Below are 19,163 nucleotides of genomic sequence, written 5' to 3'. Positions count from 1 at the left end.
ATTATTAAAGAAAAAGATATTGATTTAAGCCAAATGTATTCACATATTCGGTACTAAAGTTAGAAACAACAACATACCTGATTGATATCGAAAGGAAAGGGATTATAACTCTGAGAACACAACACATTTTTAAACAAACAAACTAACATAACCAGCTTGGTATTTCTGCCATGGAATTTGTACTACAGGAACATGTCTACTACACGAGTTTTTCGCTTGTTTTTCCATTAATCATTGCTCAGAAATTTATCACTAATCAACTTCTCGTTACTCTCACATAAAGTTCGGATAAATTAAACAAGTTTCTTGTGGACATTGAAATCCAACCCACTTTGTACTGTTTTGATATTAAGAAACAGAAATAGTACCTTCTGTTGTAAATGTAAATTATCAGCGAACATGGCATAAAGCACAATAGACACAATTAACCGCCCTGATATCATTAAGAATGAGAGAACCCCAAGACAAATTATTGTTTAAGCAATCCACTGCTCAGCATACCAGGGTCTGGGGAATGGTGAGCATGGTAACGGCACAGAATTGAATACTATGCAAACAAATTACCGTGGTTATTTCACTCTCAATGAGATATCGGCTACCATTTACATCTCAGGTTTATTAAAAACCATGGAATAATTAACGAGTTTACCGTAGTGAGTACCACCAAAAAATTATCTTTGATGTTGCCCCGGATCACATGCTTTTGAGGCGTTGCATCACTCACTTACTAAAATTGACTTTTCTATTTTCTATCATAGTTTACTATTTAGTAAAAAGGAAATTCAGATTATAATAACTCCCGATATTTCCATTGTTTGCGCAATTTATATATATATACATCCGGTAATATTTTCGTTGCAGGCTTTAGTCATGGTCATCTTTGTATCATCCATGTTTTCATGGCTGAAGAAACCCTACGCTAAAGTAATTAACGAAAGAGACCATGGGACTGATGTTTTCAGTAATAATCACCAAACAGAAGGTAAACAAATTGAAATGTTACAATTATAATGCCATCCCGTACCTAATTATTCGTCTATTTCGTTGTAGCACTTTAAGATATAACGTTTTCTAATGAGAATAAATAAATAATCTGGCTTCAACTGATCGTTTCATTGTTACATCGGGTGATAATAGAAATGTATTTACAATTTTAGTATTAATATAGTGTTTTATTCCTTGATGTGAAGCGAGTATAGTCGTAGTTTATTCTTGTACGTATAAAAATGATACAAATCCACTGTGTTACAGAGTATCTATCTACCAAAAAACTAGCAATGTTATATCCATACTTAGTATAGTATTATATTGTAATAATTTTGCATTAGAAATAAAAATTCATTATTCACCATCGATGTCTATTTAAATTCCAACAGGGAGTTCCATTCCCAACCAGCCTCCAAATAAACAGACAATGAAGCAAGCAAAAACCATTAAACGGAAGGATATCATTTTAAAGACCATTTTTAAAGACGCCGTAGTGTACACCTTATTGATACTGTTTTCTATGGAAATATCTACCACGTATAGACCGAAGTCGAGCTATTATACAAATAAAGCCCTGGCAAATATCGTGAAGAGTGGTGATATATCCCCAGTAAGCTAATTTATTAACCTAATTATATACAATTTATTAATTAATCTCTCTAGTTTAATCTATAGCATACATTTACATATAATTATCACATTCTTTCAGTGTAACGAAATGTCATGTTACTACTCTTGGCTCAACCAGACATTGACCGCAACGTTGCATTCTGGTTATTATTACAACGGACATAAGATGGAAGCAGGTAGAATCGATCTGCTGACAAATGTTATCTCGTACGTAATTGCTCCAGTCGTCTTACGTCAACTGCGAATAAAACCAGGTATTGTGTATTAAAGATAATTCAAATTCAATGTTGAAAACGTTTTCCAACAAGTTGCGACCCCTGGCGACGAAGCGTTTTCGTGATATCAACTACTGTTAGTGAGGCCACTTGACAATGTCAGAGTTGACTATTTGAGCAACGTTGCACTATCTACGTTATTTTGACGTAACAGAATTGTCTTGTTTCCAGAGGGCGTATTAGCAATTTGAACATTTAATCTTGTAACTTGTATCTTGCTACTGTTTCTGTTAAACAGGTACGTGCACTGTACCGATTAAAATGGGCAATATAATATCCGAGTGTAATGCTGAATACTCCGTACTGGCGGAGGAGAAGGGCACATTCAATACGAGTTGGACTGAGTATAATGTAACCATCGACAATATGACCATGACGTCATACGAACCATGGACACACAGCTCCCTCTACGGTGAACATATGGCGCCGTATTTCTGGAGTAAAATGGGAAACCCGTATTCCAGTGATGGCTATATAGCAGTTCTCGGACGCAATTTAAGTCAATCCCAAGATCGCATCAACGACCTGATACAAGCTGGTTGGATAGATAGTCTCACTAGAGCAGTCTTTGTCGAGTTTGCTGCATACAATCCAAATGTTCGAGTTCTCAGTTTAGTAACAATTCTGACCGAGTTTTTTGAACATGGCACAACTACGGACACTTTGCGAATTGATACGTTGGCTTTATTTGACCTCATGACCATGGATTTTGACATTTTCATTTCCCTGGTGTGCCACATATCGTATTTCATTGTGGTGATGTGGGCGTCGTATTACTGCTTCCGCCAAATATTGAAGTATGGCCGACGTTACTTTCATCGTTTCTGGAACCGTTTTCAATTCACCGTAACTTTGCTGTCCAGTACCAGTATTGGACTGTATTTTGTGAGGCTTGAAATAACAAACTGGGCCTTAGCTGGATCGAACAAAGGTATCGATTATATTTGTCAGTCAACTATTTATATATGTATATTAGCATAATGTACTGTCTGAAATGTCCCGGGGTAATGTTACTTTATGTTATCCAATTTATAGTTTGATAAATTGTGTTATGGTTAACCGATCGTATCGCAACAGGCCATAAACTACGTACGCTGCACCCGAACACACGTAATGACTAATCGACTGGTCGTGCTTATTCGTATATTTTAGAAACTGTCCCGTGTATCATTATGATTTATAACGTAAAATGTACACTAGTCATTTAACAATGGTATCTTATGATATGTGTTATCAATTTAATGAAGTTATCCCACTGCTGTTTTTTTTTTCAAGGTTTTTATGGAAATTTCCGATACCTTGTATTGATAGATGGCGTTTTCGCAATTTTCGTCGGTCTTGTATCGTTCATGTCTGTCATTAGCTACACACGTTTACTTGGCTTGCATAGACGTACACGTATTTTCCAAGCGACCTTGTCCATCGCAAAAGACTCAATCATTTCATTTTCATTAATTCTCGTCATCGTTACATTTGCATATATCCAACTGATATATTTCTACTTCGGGAGAACTACGTTACCTTTTAAAAGTGTCCGCGACACCTTACTCACGCTTTTGTCAGTGCTTGGTGGATCGCTCAAAGCAAATGGTGAGGGTATCCTGTCTGAAAGTACCAAAGCTGGGCAGTTGTTTATCGCATCGTACGTGGTGCTTGAAAGCTGGATACTTCTTATGTTACTTCAGTCGGTTATATGTGATGCATGTTCCCAGGCACAGGTGGAATTAGATACGCAATGGAAAGATCCTGACGTCATGAATGTGATAATGGAGTGGATCACCAGTATGAAGTTGTATAAACGACTACACGGGCTGTACAAACACTATATATATAGACAAAGTGGACGCAAGTACCGAAAACGTGAGTACCACTAACTGCAGTATGGTACGTAATTGAGAACTAATATTTAGTATATGATTACCAGAGTGGAACAACCACAGAAATAGATGACGATGTTTCCAAACAATCATTTTTATTTACCTTATGTACACGATATCTAGCAGAGTGTATTTCGAGTTCACTAATCACCTTGTGAATTCATGCAAAATTACTGTTAGTACCGAGACTCACCCGAAACCTATATAAGAACACAAACCATAAACTCCAATTTTTCTGACACGTGTTTCGGAAATACACACCACATACGGGCATATAAAACCACTGTTAATGTAAAGACACTGAAAGCTGCAGCTAATAAACACATACAAAACAATCCACGCCTACGTGTAAATACAATTTTTTTTCTTAGATTATCTTGTATGTACCAGGTTTAGACGTAGTTCTCTTATAATTTTAGTTTGTGTTACTACGTTTCGCTGAGCTGATTCCTTCATTTTTGGTGGATCAGCATTGCAAATAAAATTTGACATTTCATGCAATTTTTAACCAATTTAGTGATGTTCGTAGTGTGGTCGCTTTTTCCTCCGTCAATATTTCGGAACGATCTCTTTAGGCAGACTATTTGTTCCAGGGGATGATTATAGCTAAAGACAATAGATATTATCGATGGTATAACAATTACTGAAGTATGAGTGAGCTACATGCGTTAAGTGTACTATTTAAACATTGGATTTCTAAATATGTGTATTTGTTTCTTTTTATTTATTCATTCAGATCACAATGAGAAGGAGCACATAAGAAACGAGACAGAAGATCCGAGTCAATACCTGATCCAACTCGAGAACCGCATACTGTTGTTGGAGAACAAATTAGATGAATTTTTGCATGATATTTTAAACTAAATTTATGATCTCAAACAAGACAATAAATTGTTTTGTTGTGCGGTTTTAATACATCATTCGGTGACAATCCATCTCTTGTATGTTAACATTTGGAATTCCACACATGGGGTGAACGAGATTATAATAATTAGTAATGGATCAGGTTCAATATAAGCATGCTTGTACAAGTGTAATTGAAAAAAAAACTGTCGTTATAGGGTACGTGTGGGTAATACCCGTGCTCCGTGCATCCTGGATAAGCAGAGAAATGCACAACATCCCTGTATGCTGCTTGGTTTAGTAGAACTGAACAAGTTAAAGTCTTTAACCATTAAAATACAAATTATAACATGACAGTTACATGTGTAGCATTTGTTTTTACTGTGTCAATTCATGCGCACAATTATTCACGTAACGATGTTTTTATTTTTTAGTAACTGAAATTCGTTATGTTAAAACCATCAAAGGTTAGATAACACAGATAAAATATTCAGGACAGGTATTAATGCCAGTACACCAGACGTGTTTGTATAACTAGAATTTACACTATATTATTATTCTAAAAAAATGAACAAATTAATTATCATATGTAGTTGCACTATTGATAACTGGTTTAAAATGCTGACCAAATCCTTTGTCGTTATCATATTCTAATAATTAAAAATACCCACTCAAATATATATTATAGTTTATTACTTGATTTCATACGAGAGATTTGTTTGTTCGTTGTTTGTAATAATGATACAATTGTTTACACATATAACGGGTGTCACGTACCGATCTTAGGTTAGTTTGCCTAGTTTTAAATATATTCAGTTATTTTGGGTTAACAGTAACACTACTATGAATGATACAACACATTTCTAGACAATTACCAACATTGGTGCACATCGCCCTCCTTCGATGTACCTTTTGATATCCCGAAGTTTGTATAATTATTATATAAACTATCTCCCCCTTTACACGATATGAATTTTGTTATTGCGAGCGTATATTAAAACACCGCCATGGACTGTTTGTTTCAACCTGAATGTATTGTACCCATGGCGTTGGAATTGTGCGATCCAATGTATTGAAACATTAAAAGTATAGGTCTGGAGAAGAGTGAATTTCTGAGTCGAGAAGCGACATTTATACTTGAATTAACTAGGTATCAGTGCTTGCAGCAATGTGATCTTACATTTTGAGATATTAAAAATCGAAATGTTAACCAATGTTACAGTAATTTAAATAAAAACACTTGCGATAACGTGTTTTTTGTAACATCGGGTGTGTGTGAATATATGCCAAGCTGTTCCCGTGCACAACCTTTCACCTTGTTCACTAACGTGGTACGTTAATCAAATACCTGTGTTGTTGTATATCAATTACTCGTATACATGTTATAATGTAAAATCAGGCACATTACGAACAAGTAATTCGAGATTCAAACTCACGACATGGCAAATACGCAACACGTGAAATTCAAATGACCACGGCAAGCAAATCGTCAAGACAGAAAGCACCTCACTATACCACATACCCTAGATTGGCGCAGTCGGGGCGATTACAATGTTTTAATTGTTTAAATAAAATTTTAAAAAATCGCGAAATGGAGGTGTCAGCGCGATTAATTTTATTTTATTTAAACTACAAAAACAAATTAATCGCCTGACTCCGCTAGTCTACACACACCCCATTAAAGCTAATACGGTACAAAATGAAGTTCGTCACCTACATGCAAATAATAGCATGACCAATTATCGTAATTGAGAGAGATTTGATTGTCATTTGACTCATACTACATGTTTTTAATTAGTTGTCATCCGAAACCAGGGATTAGAAACAGAACTTCGTGTGGGAAATTGGTGTCGTATGATTGCAAGGGGGCGAACTGAGAGGTTCGGGCTGCAAATTTGTCAGCAATAGCAGCCACATGACAAAAGCGAATACAGGGACTAGCAACTGCAAACATACGAAGAAATAAAATGTTTTTTTCGAGGGACGTCTCTTAATACGCAATGTTATATTACCTTAGCGTCTGGCCGCACGCAACAAGACCACAACCGCCATATCACACCTTTAAGGTAGTTTATATAACCCAATTTTTAAAATATGCTGTATTAAATATGTTTACAACAGACTAGTTCATGTATCGCTTTGTTCATGTATTTTGGCGTAAACTTGTTTTTGTTTGAAAATCGACAAATAATATTGTGCTCTAGAGTTTACTTGCACCCAGTCACAAATTGTCCTGCCAACTCCAGGCGTTTTGTAACACGTTTTTGAAAACACGGTATATCAAAATAGTTGAAATTTTACTAGTTAATGTTTTGGGTAGGCATATCTTTGTTCTGAAGTTCGTGCATCAAAAAACGTAATTAATATTTTCGTGGATGCAACTTAGTGAAATATTGTAACTTAATCATGCACGTCGAACGTTTGAAATCACATTGGAATCGCAAAAGACGTTGCATCGATATCAGTTGACAACAGGATTTGATGTTCACAGGCAAATTAATATGCAAACTAGGTAATTACTATGCACACATTTAAATTAAGTATCAATATGTAAAAATTTCAACCAAAAGCTTAGTATACACAGACGCACTAACTGTAAGGACTCCCATTGTGTTCTTCCACATGGGAGTAAACAGCAGCATACAATTCAATTACTTTCATTTTATTAGCACAGTATACTACATGGTTTAATAGAAGTAGTTCGCATACACTATTGTTTCCCATTCAATCAGCGGCCATACCAAAGTCAACATTTGTCCCGATTCAGTTTTTCCAAAATTATCTTCAAGACCTGTAGTAAATAGGAAACTATGTCCCTCTGGTTAAAAATATGAGAACAAAATTATAGAAAACCACATAAAACAGGTAAAATGCTGAACCAAAGTCCAGACAGGTACAATTGTGGTGCACGGGGAATTAAAAGACCTTGGTAAAGTACTTTTGTATCGGACTGATTCTAGATATCACTATTCTTATAATAATGAATGAGAAAGGTGTACCGCAAAGATTAAATGTCTGATGTGTTATATCATAGACCTTGTTTTCTAAGGTCTATGGTTATATGAAGGAGTAAGAGTTTGCATGATCAATATGCAAATGAGCTCATTACTAAGATGAGACATCCACGACAAACAATTTTTCGCAAAGTTTGAGATAATTATAGAAGTTCAAACTGATATAACTGAACAGCATACATTTGCAAATCTTAGTCACCCAAATATGAAAATAAGATTGTTAAAGTAGTAACACCAAATTAATCAAAATCCAAGTTTAATATCTTGGATAAATGTGTGGGTCGAATATAGCCAACAATTCCTTTGGATTGAATAAGTAGAAAGTAAATTAAAAATTTTTGCATAGTTCATTCCGTATGTGGCAAAAGGCTTCACAAAACCAGATACCTAAGGCATAATAGACCATTTTCCGTTCACTGCGAGAATCACGTGTTATGCGTGAAATCGAACGTAAAAACAGGACAAACAAAGGTCATAGCATTGTAGTGGCGTCAAACATCCCGTGGGATTCGACAAACGCGAAAGTATTTTGGGGGACATTTTCATGCTTAATAATGTGCTGTCCACATTTGATAATAAACAATTTTGATTAAGTAATGGTATTCGGAAGCAATATTCCTCTGTCGAAGATCGGCCGGTCGATGTGAGCTACGAAATAAAGAAATTCGAGTTCAAAATCAAATCGTTCGATTTTTGCGGCAGACGTCCGACGCGCGTCTTTCATGCATCTCGCGAGATCTTGCAATTGTACGGAAAATCACCTATTGAAACCTTCTGTATGGTAATCATAACATGCAAGTATGTAATACACTATGTATGCAATCATAAGCATTTAATTTGACAATCTTGTCTGTTTTTTGACCTACATTAATATATAGTAGTATATTGTGGTGGGTAGACTAGTCGGGAGAGTATTTATGCTCATTCCGGTCCATTGTGCCATCAATGGCTCATAATGGCACGTCTTTATTCTTGTGAATACCCAATAGTATTGATGCCTTATGTAATATATGAAATTGTTTTGTTGCTTCGTTTTCATTTCATTTCAAAGTTTTTATATTTGATGCTGTTAAAATTTGAGTGAGAGAGATCTAATCAGCTAATGTTACTGAGCAAATGATGTAGTTACTAACACAGATTTGAACCCAAATCTTATCTGTGGATCGTTCCATAGAATATTGCACTGAATCTCATTCTAATGATTTTCAAGAAGAACAATCATACACCCATACAAAGCCAGTAAACTCACAACATGGGATCTAAAAATCATTATCATGTCTCTTTGGAAGAACTCTTCTCATTTGCATACCCAGAGGCGATACCTTTTTGACCTTCAATGGCTTGACTCACAGACGTCTCTCCGAGTCGCTGTTCTAAACCTTGCCATGATCGGGAGGATAAATACTCAGCTGTGAAAAAAATGAGGGATTAGTTAAACCGTTGAGACATCTATATTGTAAATTATATCATAAGCTGAGTCAATGCAGAGTTGTGTCACAAAATGACTAGCGTTATGAATCAGTCAGAATCAACTAACTCATTATCAGTTAATATATCAATATATATTCTTTTCTGAATACAGTGCAACTTTTGGGAAAACACAAATATCACTACCTAACTTCTAAGATTGCCTATTTCGATCAAGAAATGGTCTGATAAAAACAAGTCTATGAGTATGAGTTGACACAGTCCTTGTCGAGCAATTGTAAACGAAAGTGAAACCATTTGAAATTAAATCTTTGCTTGATTTGAAGTTGTTCTGGGATGAAATTCTAAAAATCAAGTTGGGTTAAATTTGACTGCTGTTTTTAAAAAAAATTAAGACTGTATGTGGCTCTAGGTTATTTTTAAGGGTACAAACACAAATAGCGTGGCCCCTGATTTATTAATATTCACCCTTATTTTTTTCATGAAATACTAATAAGGAATTTCCTTTTATCAAATTCCAAAACCACAGTGAAATTTTTTTTCAAGATGTACAATAATGTTGATACTCAATGACGCATCAAAAAATGAGCATAACTAGTTGTGCCACTAAATAATCAGGGTCAGGGATGCATTATTTCAGAAAATGAAAATAATTTATCTGAGCATGATAAACAGAAGGTGCGATAGATAAATAAACAGTGCAATGTGATAAATAGGCAATGAAAATACACAAAAGATGTTTTTCAAAATGCAAACTGTGATAAACATTACTGAGGTAAGCTGTGTAATGACTCACCACTGGTAGCATGAACTGTAGATACAGTTAAAACATCATCACGTTTGACTATGGCACTACTACTGACGGCTATATCATCTTTTTCTTCCCCCATTCTCCGTATACCACCTGTTATCAGTGACACGTCAGTTTCCAGATTACCAGACACATCATCACTTGGCATCTCAATAAAGTTGTCACCACCTACATTAAAACACATTCACATTCATTATACAAATTACCCTGATGAGCAACACTATGCCTGCCTGGCATCATGCAATAGCATATTTGACTCATCTGGTCGGCTGCAATTACAGGCATATAGCATTTCCAGATGGGATAATTCCCCCAAGTCGGGGAAGGTCATTAAACTTTTTCATGTACAGTGTATGTCATGTATGTTCTGATAAACCTCAGTCCCAAAACAGGATATAAAGGAAATCAGCTGAAAATTTCTAAATACTGTGAAACACTTTTTGCTTGGAATTAATTTTTGCTATTTTCGCTGAAGGAATGATTCAGTGAAAATAAAATCCAGTGAATATACCGTTTTTCCTATATTTTACATTCAACTTATCAAAAACCAGTGAAAATAAATTCCATACAAAACACCCAAAATGTCTTTTCAGGGAAAAATTTAAATTAACTAATACCGACTCACTCAAACTCAATTTGCTAAATACATGTTTGGTACCTTGTTTACGATGAAAACAAAATCGAGTTGGTTATCAGGAGAGTTAGTATCGGGCAAGTTGGTTCAGGTGCGACTTAACTGGTACCTAAAACAAAGGCATCAATTCGAAAAACCATTGCCTGTTCATGCTTGTGATTGGTCCGGACAAAGTTTGGGGGATTGTGACTGAGCTCCATCTTTGTGAACATGTAAATGTAGTAATACATCTATCTTATAATAATTATCAGTATAAAAAAGTTCCATTAGTTCACAATTCAGCATTTACCTGGTAACAGCTGCCTAAAATCTGTCACGTAGTCCCCTGTCCACTCTCTAGCTTGATTGCATGCAATCTCCATTTCAAACGGTGTCACAATAGGTTTATAGAATTCAGACGAGTCAATCAGGCTATTTTCTGGACAGGATATCAAAACAAACACATCAACTTCCATAAAGTTTGCCATCTTGGCAATGTTAATCTTTCCCATCACAAACGTATAGCTTTTCTTTCCAGCTTTCTTGACAAGTTGTTTCACTCTGCTGATTCCATTCATGTAGTCAGCCACGCCCAGTGTACCAGCTACGATGCCGACAACTCTAGCATCTTTAGCTTTTTCAATCAGGTAATACCTCCTCATTAAAGCTTTGTTGATATTCAGAGTTTCTTGTTGACCTCTTCTGGTTTGGGGGTCATAGGTGAAAAAAGTACACCTATTCAATGACATCATAAGGTTTGTTAACGTTAGACTCTCTCCTCCAATATAAAGGATGATGTAATCTGCGATTTGCTTCCCTGGAGACAGACTTACTTGTCTACCAGATATTGTAAAAGTTTGGATATCATCTGTAACCAAATTTGGTTCAGTCCCACCATTATAATTGTCTTTTTCGGTTGAATTATTTTCGTATTTAAATTTGCTTATGACCATGTTGGAGTATATATGTGATAACTTCGCTTCAAGTAAACCTGTGAAAGTACAGACAATGTAAGCTTGCAATATGAAGATCATACAAGAGATACACAAAATGTACATGATCACTTTTGATATATATACAGAATCACAAAAGATCACTTTGGGGATATATAGGATCAGTGAGGATATACAGAATCATATGGGATCACTTTGGGGATATACAAAGCGTACAGGATCATTTTTGTGATATACAGAATCATAATGGATCACTATTGGAATATACAGGATCATACAAGATCAGTTTGGGGAAATACAGAATCACATGGACACACATATACAGAATCACATGAGAGCACTTTGGGGATATACAAGATCATATGAAATCACTGGGATACACAGGATCATTTGGAATCACTGGGGATATACAGGATCATCTGGAATCACTGGGGATATACAGGATCATATGGAATCACTGAGGATATACAGAATCACATGGCAGCACTTTGGGGATATACAGGATCATATGGAATCACTGGGGACATACAGGATCATATGGGATCACTTTGTGGATATATAAAATTGTATTGGATCACTTTAGGGATGTACAGTATCATATGGAATCACTGGGGACATACAGGATCATATGGGATTTTTTTGTGGATATATAGAATTGTATGGGATCACTTTAAAGATGTAGATCATTGTATAGTCTCCACTGTACTGACAATAGCTTTGAAGCTTCAGGGTGCATGTAACTTGGTTCGCATGCATATAGGTAAAAGAATTGTTACATACATTTGTACAACTTGTAGTGAGTTAATGCAATGTACATACATGGCACATAATATTCTATCAGAGAAGCACTTTTAATAGAATAAATAGGGTATAAACAGAGCTTGAACTTCAGGATTGAGAGGACACCCATATTTGAGGCAAAAATTGATAAAATTGTCTCACCATAAAAGAATAACATGGAGAATATCAAAAGGACCAAGGCAAACTCATTTGGCATCAAGGCAAGTATGGCCTTCGATGCCTCTAGATCAAACCCTGCATAAATCTGACAATAATCACATCAATATTAGACAAGTTATTGTATCCGTGAAACTGAAAAAAAGTTTAGACCAGATATAACAGACAAGAGACATTTTGACACTTCTTTGGCTTTCTTGCGAATTAATTACAGGGCAATTAAAACCTAAAACCCCAAGAGAGTTGAGATATTGAATAATTTGCTATGGTAAACGATTAAATAATAACTCAAAATTATATTATATGGTTGATGTAATATTCCTATGGCATCCTGTACTATAATTATAGCAAAATTTAGAAAAACGTACAATTGTTGGCTTCTTAGAAAAATTGTGATGCCGTTAATCAATGTATTGAGCAGAAATGACATATAGGTATTTACAAAAATAGCTAATTAAAAACAATGAATAATTAATGCGTTTACAGTTATTTGTTTTTAATTGTCACGTTTCATCTCCTGACCATTTGTACATGCAGTATACTTTGCCACATACATTGTATTCTGTTTGGAACTACCGAATGTCACAAAGGTTTATTTGACCATTTTTCTGCCAAATGCCAGTATGAAAATTGTATGCGCACCCTCTGCATTCAACAGACAAAGTCAAACACAAAAACCAAGTTTTTGTCACAGTTGAATTTTCATGAATGCATCCCACGCAATGAAATCTGACCTCTCTATTGGCACACTATCCAAGGGTAAGAGTTGAACAGCAATTTGTATGTGATCAACGTCATTTTTACCAATCACGAGTTTAAGTGCCAAAGTCAACTCACCATTCACAAAATAAATCATTTTTTTCTTCTTTTTTTTAGCTCTGCTGTCGACTATGTCTCAGATTTGTTCATTTCAATATGATATCTTCAATTCTCTAATTTTGATGAATATTTTTGTTATTTTTGGTAAAAAGTGATACTTTTGACTTCTTGTTGAAAACCGCAAATCCGATTGCTTTGATGTTATACATGTAGGTACCTCCTCAGATAGACCTTTTTTCAGATTTTTTCATTTTCAAATGATATCTTCTGTTCTTAATTGAAATGTGCAGCGGAGTTATCTCAGCTGCTTGTTTAATATTTTGATCAAGATAAGTACTGTAAAATACTTTTAATTAGTTTCGCTTGAAATTAATTTTCGCTATTTTCGCTGAAAGAATGATTCGGTGAAAATAAAATCATGCAAATATACCTTTTTTCCTATATTTTACACTCAACTTGTAAAAAATCAGTGAAAATAAATTCCATACAAAACACTCAAAAACTCTTTTCAGCGAAAATTTAATCCAGCTAAAATAAAGTATTTTACAGTATTACAGTAGTTAATGGGAAATCCATCTTGTCTAGAATTAATAAAGAAACAAGCCATGCATGGCACAGTTCCTGTCGAATTTAAGATATATAATTTTGTTTATAGTAATATAGCTGGAATATAAACATTTCAGGAATATGTTTAACATTTAAATGATTGATATTTGTATCTGATCGTCAAACGAGAATTAAGAGTTATTGCTCTGGAACAGCAGTAATTAAAACAAAATCAGTCATTTGAATACATGTATAATGAATATATAATCTGCCATTTTTAATAGGATTGTCAAACCAATATATCTGTATAACTATGACATTCTGTCAAAGCAAGTCAGAGATATGGCACTAGAACCACATTCATTAAAACCAGTCGGCCATTTTAAAACTTATCTGAAAAACAAAATGATGTGCATCAAGGTCCTATAATGTCCACCGTATATACCAAGTTTGAACAAAATCCATCTGTAAACAGTTGAGAAATGCTTGATTCTGATTATTTTTGGAACAAAATTCAGCCATCTTGAATCAGATCATGAAACGAACTGACGTGCATATGTATAATATCATGTATGATGTATGTGTGAAGTTTGATTGTGATTGATCAAGGCATTTAAAGATACAGGTTCGGACACACACACGCACGTACGGAGGTCAAAACATAAGTCCTTGTTTTTGAACTGCGTCTGAACGGGGACTAATTATAGAAAAATTTCTAAAAATTTACAAAATGTTACAGCAAAATTGATATAAAAAATGGTGGTGTTCAAAACGTTAGTGACTGAAATTAAGCATACCCTATAGAGAGAACACAGCTCTATAACTAATAAATATTGGCAATAGAAACAAGTCTATAACTTAGTAATTACAATTCTAGATAGACATATACATATACTTACTAATAATATGGGAATACACCACGTCATACATAACCACTAAATGCGTACTTGTATCTTCAATAAGTTTGTTGAAAACTGACGAGCAATGGTCGATATCAACTTCTTGACGGCCAAAAACATACAAGACTGGAAGACGACGTGTTGGACTTAAACATGATCTACCAAAATGTATAATGCAGTCAGCATTGACATGTTGGGCAGCAATTTCATCAACACAACAGCTGTAGTAGGAAACAAGAAAAAGATTCTTTGATATAAAAAAAACTTATAAAACTTTATCCACTCATGAGCGTCAAAATAGAATTGCAGATTTGAAGATATCGTCACAAAATATTAAAAATCTAATAGAGGTCCACCCAAGTGACACATATACCAATTATCAAAGCCATAGGAATATAAGTTTTCAACAAGAAGTCGAAAATAACATTATTGACCAAAAAATAAAAATTAAAAATAGATAATTGAAGATATCGTCACAAAAGGGTTAAATCTCACAAAGGTCCACCTAAAGAACATGTATGTATCGAGTAAAAAAGCAGGATAGATGACGATTTTTAAGAAGTAGTTTGAACAAAACAAGTTGATGCAGGACAATCACCTATACCAACAGTTCTGTCAATAACCAATAACGACAACTCCACTTGTCACCTTCAATGACAGAGAATCTAATTACAAAGACAAATGGTTAATGATACCTCAGTCAATTCAGGATTTCATCCCGATATAAATTTGCCAAAATCATGCATACCAAAGAATAGTTTGGGAAACCCCAAAAATTGGCATAAATAACATGATTGTGATACTTAATTACACCACTTAGCCAATCACATTACTATATCTGCATGTTTTATAAAACATGCTGTCCTTCTCAAGCCCTCTGAACAACAAATTTACTTACCTTCCATAGGAAGTATCTCCAAGCACAAACAATTTAGCACCAGTATTTTTTTCCAATTCAGTTGCTATAGCTACAGAATCCACCAATAAATGGTCTGGAAATTGTAGGGCAACCTTTAAAACAAAACAAAATAAAAAAAATGTGAAACTTAACAATAGTACCGGTAAGCAATTGCAGACATTCTGAGACTTGTTTGGAGAGTCAGTTAGCAAGACGGCTTGGCACTTTGCAAAACACTTTTGTCTGATCTTGACTTGACGGTGATGTTCCATTGACAGGCACGCAGTCAATTCATTATTATACTAATTGAAGGTTAAGTGCAATTTTTCAAAATGAAACACATTCATTAGAATATATGTACATGTTATTTTGATATGGTTAATTTTTAGTGAATTACATACAATGTAGATAAACGAGAAATGAAGAAAAGTTATTAAATACGTATAGTAAATTTGCAAATCATTATGTTGATTATCCTTGTGCCGAAATCACGCCCTCATTCGTTGATCTGTTATTTGACTCAAACATGGAAAACAATATGCATATGATAATAATAATTACTATATTGAAATTATATCCATTTGTTGTTATGGTATTTATTACCGGTACGAGTCATCGTGTACATGATGAACAGCAAAGAACATTTCAAAATGATTCACAATGATGTAGCATTGCAGGAAAAAAAAAACAGCTGCAGCAGCACATAATTATGTGTCGCTGACGACAGTTTGCATTCGTTTCATGTTTCACATTTTATGTTGTCTTAAATCTCAGACAACTAATAAACAGACTGGCAATGTGGGTATTTCTTTTGAGCTAACGTATGTCTTGTGTTTACTTTTGCGATAATGTTTTAAGCTTATAAACAACTGGAGAGATAAGAAAATGTCCAGGAAGTCACGTGAAAACGCACGACCTCGCAAGATACTGCGGTGTTTCAACAGGAAGTGACGCAAAAGGTCAGAACGAAGTTTCATATTTTCCTTACGTTAGTGATTCCTGTGGGCCCGACAATCATAAAACAAGCCTGAGTAACAATAAAACAGAAAATATAAAATTCAGCTGCAGACCAAACTAAATAGCAGTGGCAATAATTCAGGTAAAGGTAAGTAATAAGCATTCTCTTGGAGCGACATTGCGACACACAAGTAAAAAATCAAAACATCGCTTCAATACTATTTTGAGATCGTTATATTAATTTTGCCTCGATTTAGTTGACTGGTACACTTCTTGTCCTGATGTATCATATTTTCATAGGTTTTCTAATATATGAACAGCAAAATTTAAGACCGAGGATTCTCAATGTGTGTACTCACCATTCGGCAAAGCGTGAGCCTCCAGCGTAGCCGAGACGCACCTTTGCAGAGGATTAGGCCGATTAACACCTCTAAACAACAGAGTTGTCAGTCTGTTTATTAGTTGTCAGAGCTTAAATTCACCACTGAGGGCAAGATTTTGGTTTGTGCCAAGTGTTCAACAGATTTCTGCACATGTTGAGTTTCGACCCGAGCATCTTTTGGGACCATGATCAAATTTTTTAATAACACAAGCCGACTCAGCCCGACCGTTTTCACACTCACATTTTGACTCTTCCCTTAATGATGAATGCAAACTTATGTTTTGTTAATAATCTAAATACACATGTATCAGGAAGATGACACATTTTGAAATGTATATAGGATGTCTCACCTTTTGATATTTCCCACTTTTTATGAATTCAATACATCGACAGATTTCATATTTATCCTGTAATTCAGTATCAGCAGTTTTCATAGAATTCTCCACTTCAACAGTTCTTTGTATCACTCCTACCCAATCACTGCTGAATGCCGCTGTACTCGTTGACATGCTGGAAAAGAATACATTTTTTTCAGTATTTGCCTGAATGACCCCGGAAAGTTACACATCCTGGTACTTTCTGACATTGTATCAATAAAGTTATTATTTGTCTTCACCACAATAAATCCTGTCATGCATTCAAAATTTGCGTTGCGAGAGCACAAAACAGAATTTACTTAGGAATTATGTAATGTTTGATATTCAAAGTTTCCTCGAACACAACTTGGTAAAACAAGTAAAACATTCGTCCTATAAATAAAGAAGAGGCACCTAATGGTTACACAAGAAACAAATCAAGAAGAGTCTGGTGTGCATCTCAGACGTTACTAATTCAGTACACCGATATAACATCTGCAAGCTCTTATGGCGAGTACCGTAAACCCGGAGATTACAAGTCGTTTGGACCCCTCGCCGTTTGGACCCCAGGACGATTAGACCCCTCGACGTTTCGACCCCTCGACGGTATAACCGCTTGACGTCACACTTCTCATCATTTGCACCCAGCATTATTTGTCAAAAGTTGCAACATTTTACTGGATAAAACTAGAAGATACCTGACTTTGGTAACAGAATCGGGAATTACGGCGATCCCTCGACGGTTGAACCCCTCGTCGTCACAACACCAAACGTTTGAACCCAGTCTTATTACGAATATGAATACTGCCCCGATCAAAAGCAACAACCACTTTACTGTATAAAATTAGTTGATAATAAAAAATTGGTAACAGAGTCGCAAATTACAGCAGATATCTTTTCTGATCGATGTCTGTACTGGGCGTTGGAGAGAGTTCAGTCCGCCATGTTGTTTACTATCGCAAGGCTACTGTTTAGCAATAGGACTATACCATTCGATTCTTAGGGACGGCAATATAGTCAATTAACACATTTCTTTTTTGTTTTGTTTTCAGGAAAAAGTCAATGTTCTTTTCCATGTAAAGCTGTGATTACCCCAATCAAAATACTAGTAGTTACATTACAATGGACCCTCGCTAAGTTGCGAGTGTCGGGATCCAAGCAAAAACCATGACATATCAAGGGTCGCGACTTTCCGAAGGGGCTCTGAAGGGCGGGGGTTCATGCATTCAAGACATATAAAAAGAACACATACACCCATGGGTTTATTTATAGTGTGTCTTCTTAATTAAAATATATCACGATTAATAAATACACAAGTTTGCTGTTGTTTGCTACTTCGACGGTAACAGCTTCCGAAATATACCAGTTTCATCGCAGTTATAAACTTGTTCGTCGGAATAATTATCTTCATTGATAATTTCTCTGGAGAAGTTCTGTGTTTCATAAAGTTGCATATGCTAAGCTTATTTTGTATTTTTCATGATGCCGACACCCCCCCCCCCCAACGATTTTAATTGATCGATCCATAATTACAACCCACCCTACTCCCAAATATCCAACCCTGATCGCCACGTACGGTTGCCTTGCACTCGTGACGAGAACAGGGTTTAGTCAAATGGAAACTGGGTCGGATTAGATCCTATGCAACGCAATGAGTAAAAGAAGAACACGTTTGATCACTCAGACTGACCGCTGAAACAAGTCGTCAAAATCTCGTTAGATCCATATGATCAACAAAACTAACCACTACACCGAATTATTATTTACACGTGCTTCATTTGCGGAATAAATTTACCTGTTTCTTTGAAGCGCTGAGTTTGAAAATATCAAATATTCACGAGAGCTGGGAACATACTAGTATTTGGCATCGAGTGGAGTTCCTGGGCGCAGACATTTTGTTTTCACAATGCATCTTGGG

General features: G+C 35.4%; 2 protein-coding genes across 2 annotated transcripts in view; one reads left to right on the top strand and one right to left on the bottom strand.

Annotated features, from left to right (window-relative positions):
• Positions 1–4,968, top strand: part of LOC100372981 (polycystin-1-like protein 2) — a 28,721-nt gene extending 23,753 nt beyond the window's left edge. Inside the window, exons 17-22 of the mRNA XM_002737403.2 lie at positions 862–982; positions 1,377–1,597; positions 1,697–1,871; positions 2,131–2,823; positions 3,168–3,752; positions 4,506–4,968. Of these exons, the coding sequence (XP_002737449.1) occupies positions 862–982; positions 1,377–1,597; positions 1,697–1,871; positions 2,131–2,823; positions 3,168–3,752; positions 4,506–4,633 (1,923 nt within the window). The 3' untranslated portion in view covers positions 4,634–4,968. The remainder of the gene's footprint in view (positions 1–861; positions 983–1,376; positions 1,598–1,696; positions 1,872–2,130; positions 2,824–3,167; positions 3,753–4,505) is intronic.
• A 2,290-nt stretch (positions 4,969–7,258) lies between these two features.
• On the bottom strand, positions 7,259–19,150 carry LOC100372830 (2-(3-amino-3-carboxypropyl)histidine synthase subunit 2-like). The gene is made up of 7 exons (XM_006819759.3): positions 19,041–19,150; positions 17,240–17,399; positions 15,551–15,663; positions 14,653–14,873; positions 10,789–11,469; positions 9,851–10,033; positions 7,259–9,035 (listed from the first exon to the last, which is right to left on the bottom strand). The coding sequence occupies exons 2-7, from the start codon at positions 17,396–17,398 to the stop codon at positions 8,899–8,901; spliced, it is 1,494 nt and encodes a 497-aa protein (XP_006819822.1). The 5' UTR covers position 17,399; positions 19,041–19,150; the 3' UTR covers positions 7,259–8,898.
• Positions 19,151–19,163: the final 13 nt, after the last annotated feature.

Source organism: Saccoglossus kowalevskii, chromosome 9, assembly GCF_978046115.1.
Source record: "Saccoglossus kowalevskii chromosome 9, keSacKowa6.1, whole genome shotgun sequence".
Lineage (NCBI taxonomy): Eukaryota > Metazoa > Hemichordata > Enteropneusta > Harrimaniidae > Saccoglossus > Saccoglossus kowalevskii.
Note: the sequence above shows the minus strand (reverse complement) of the source record. Positions and strands in the feature narration are given on the sequence as shown.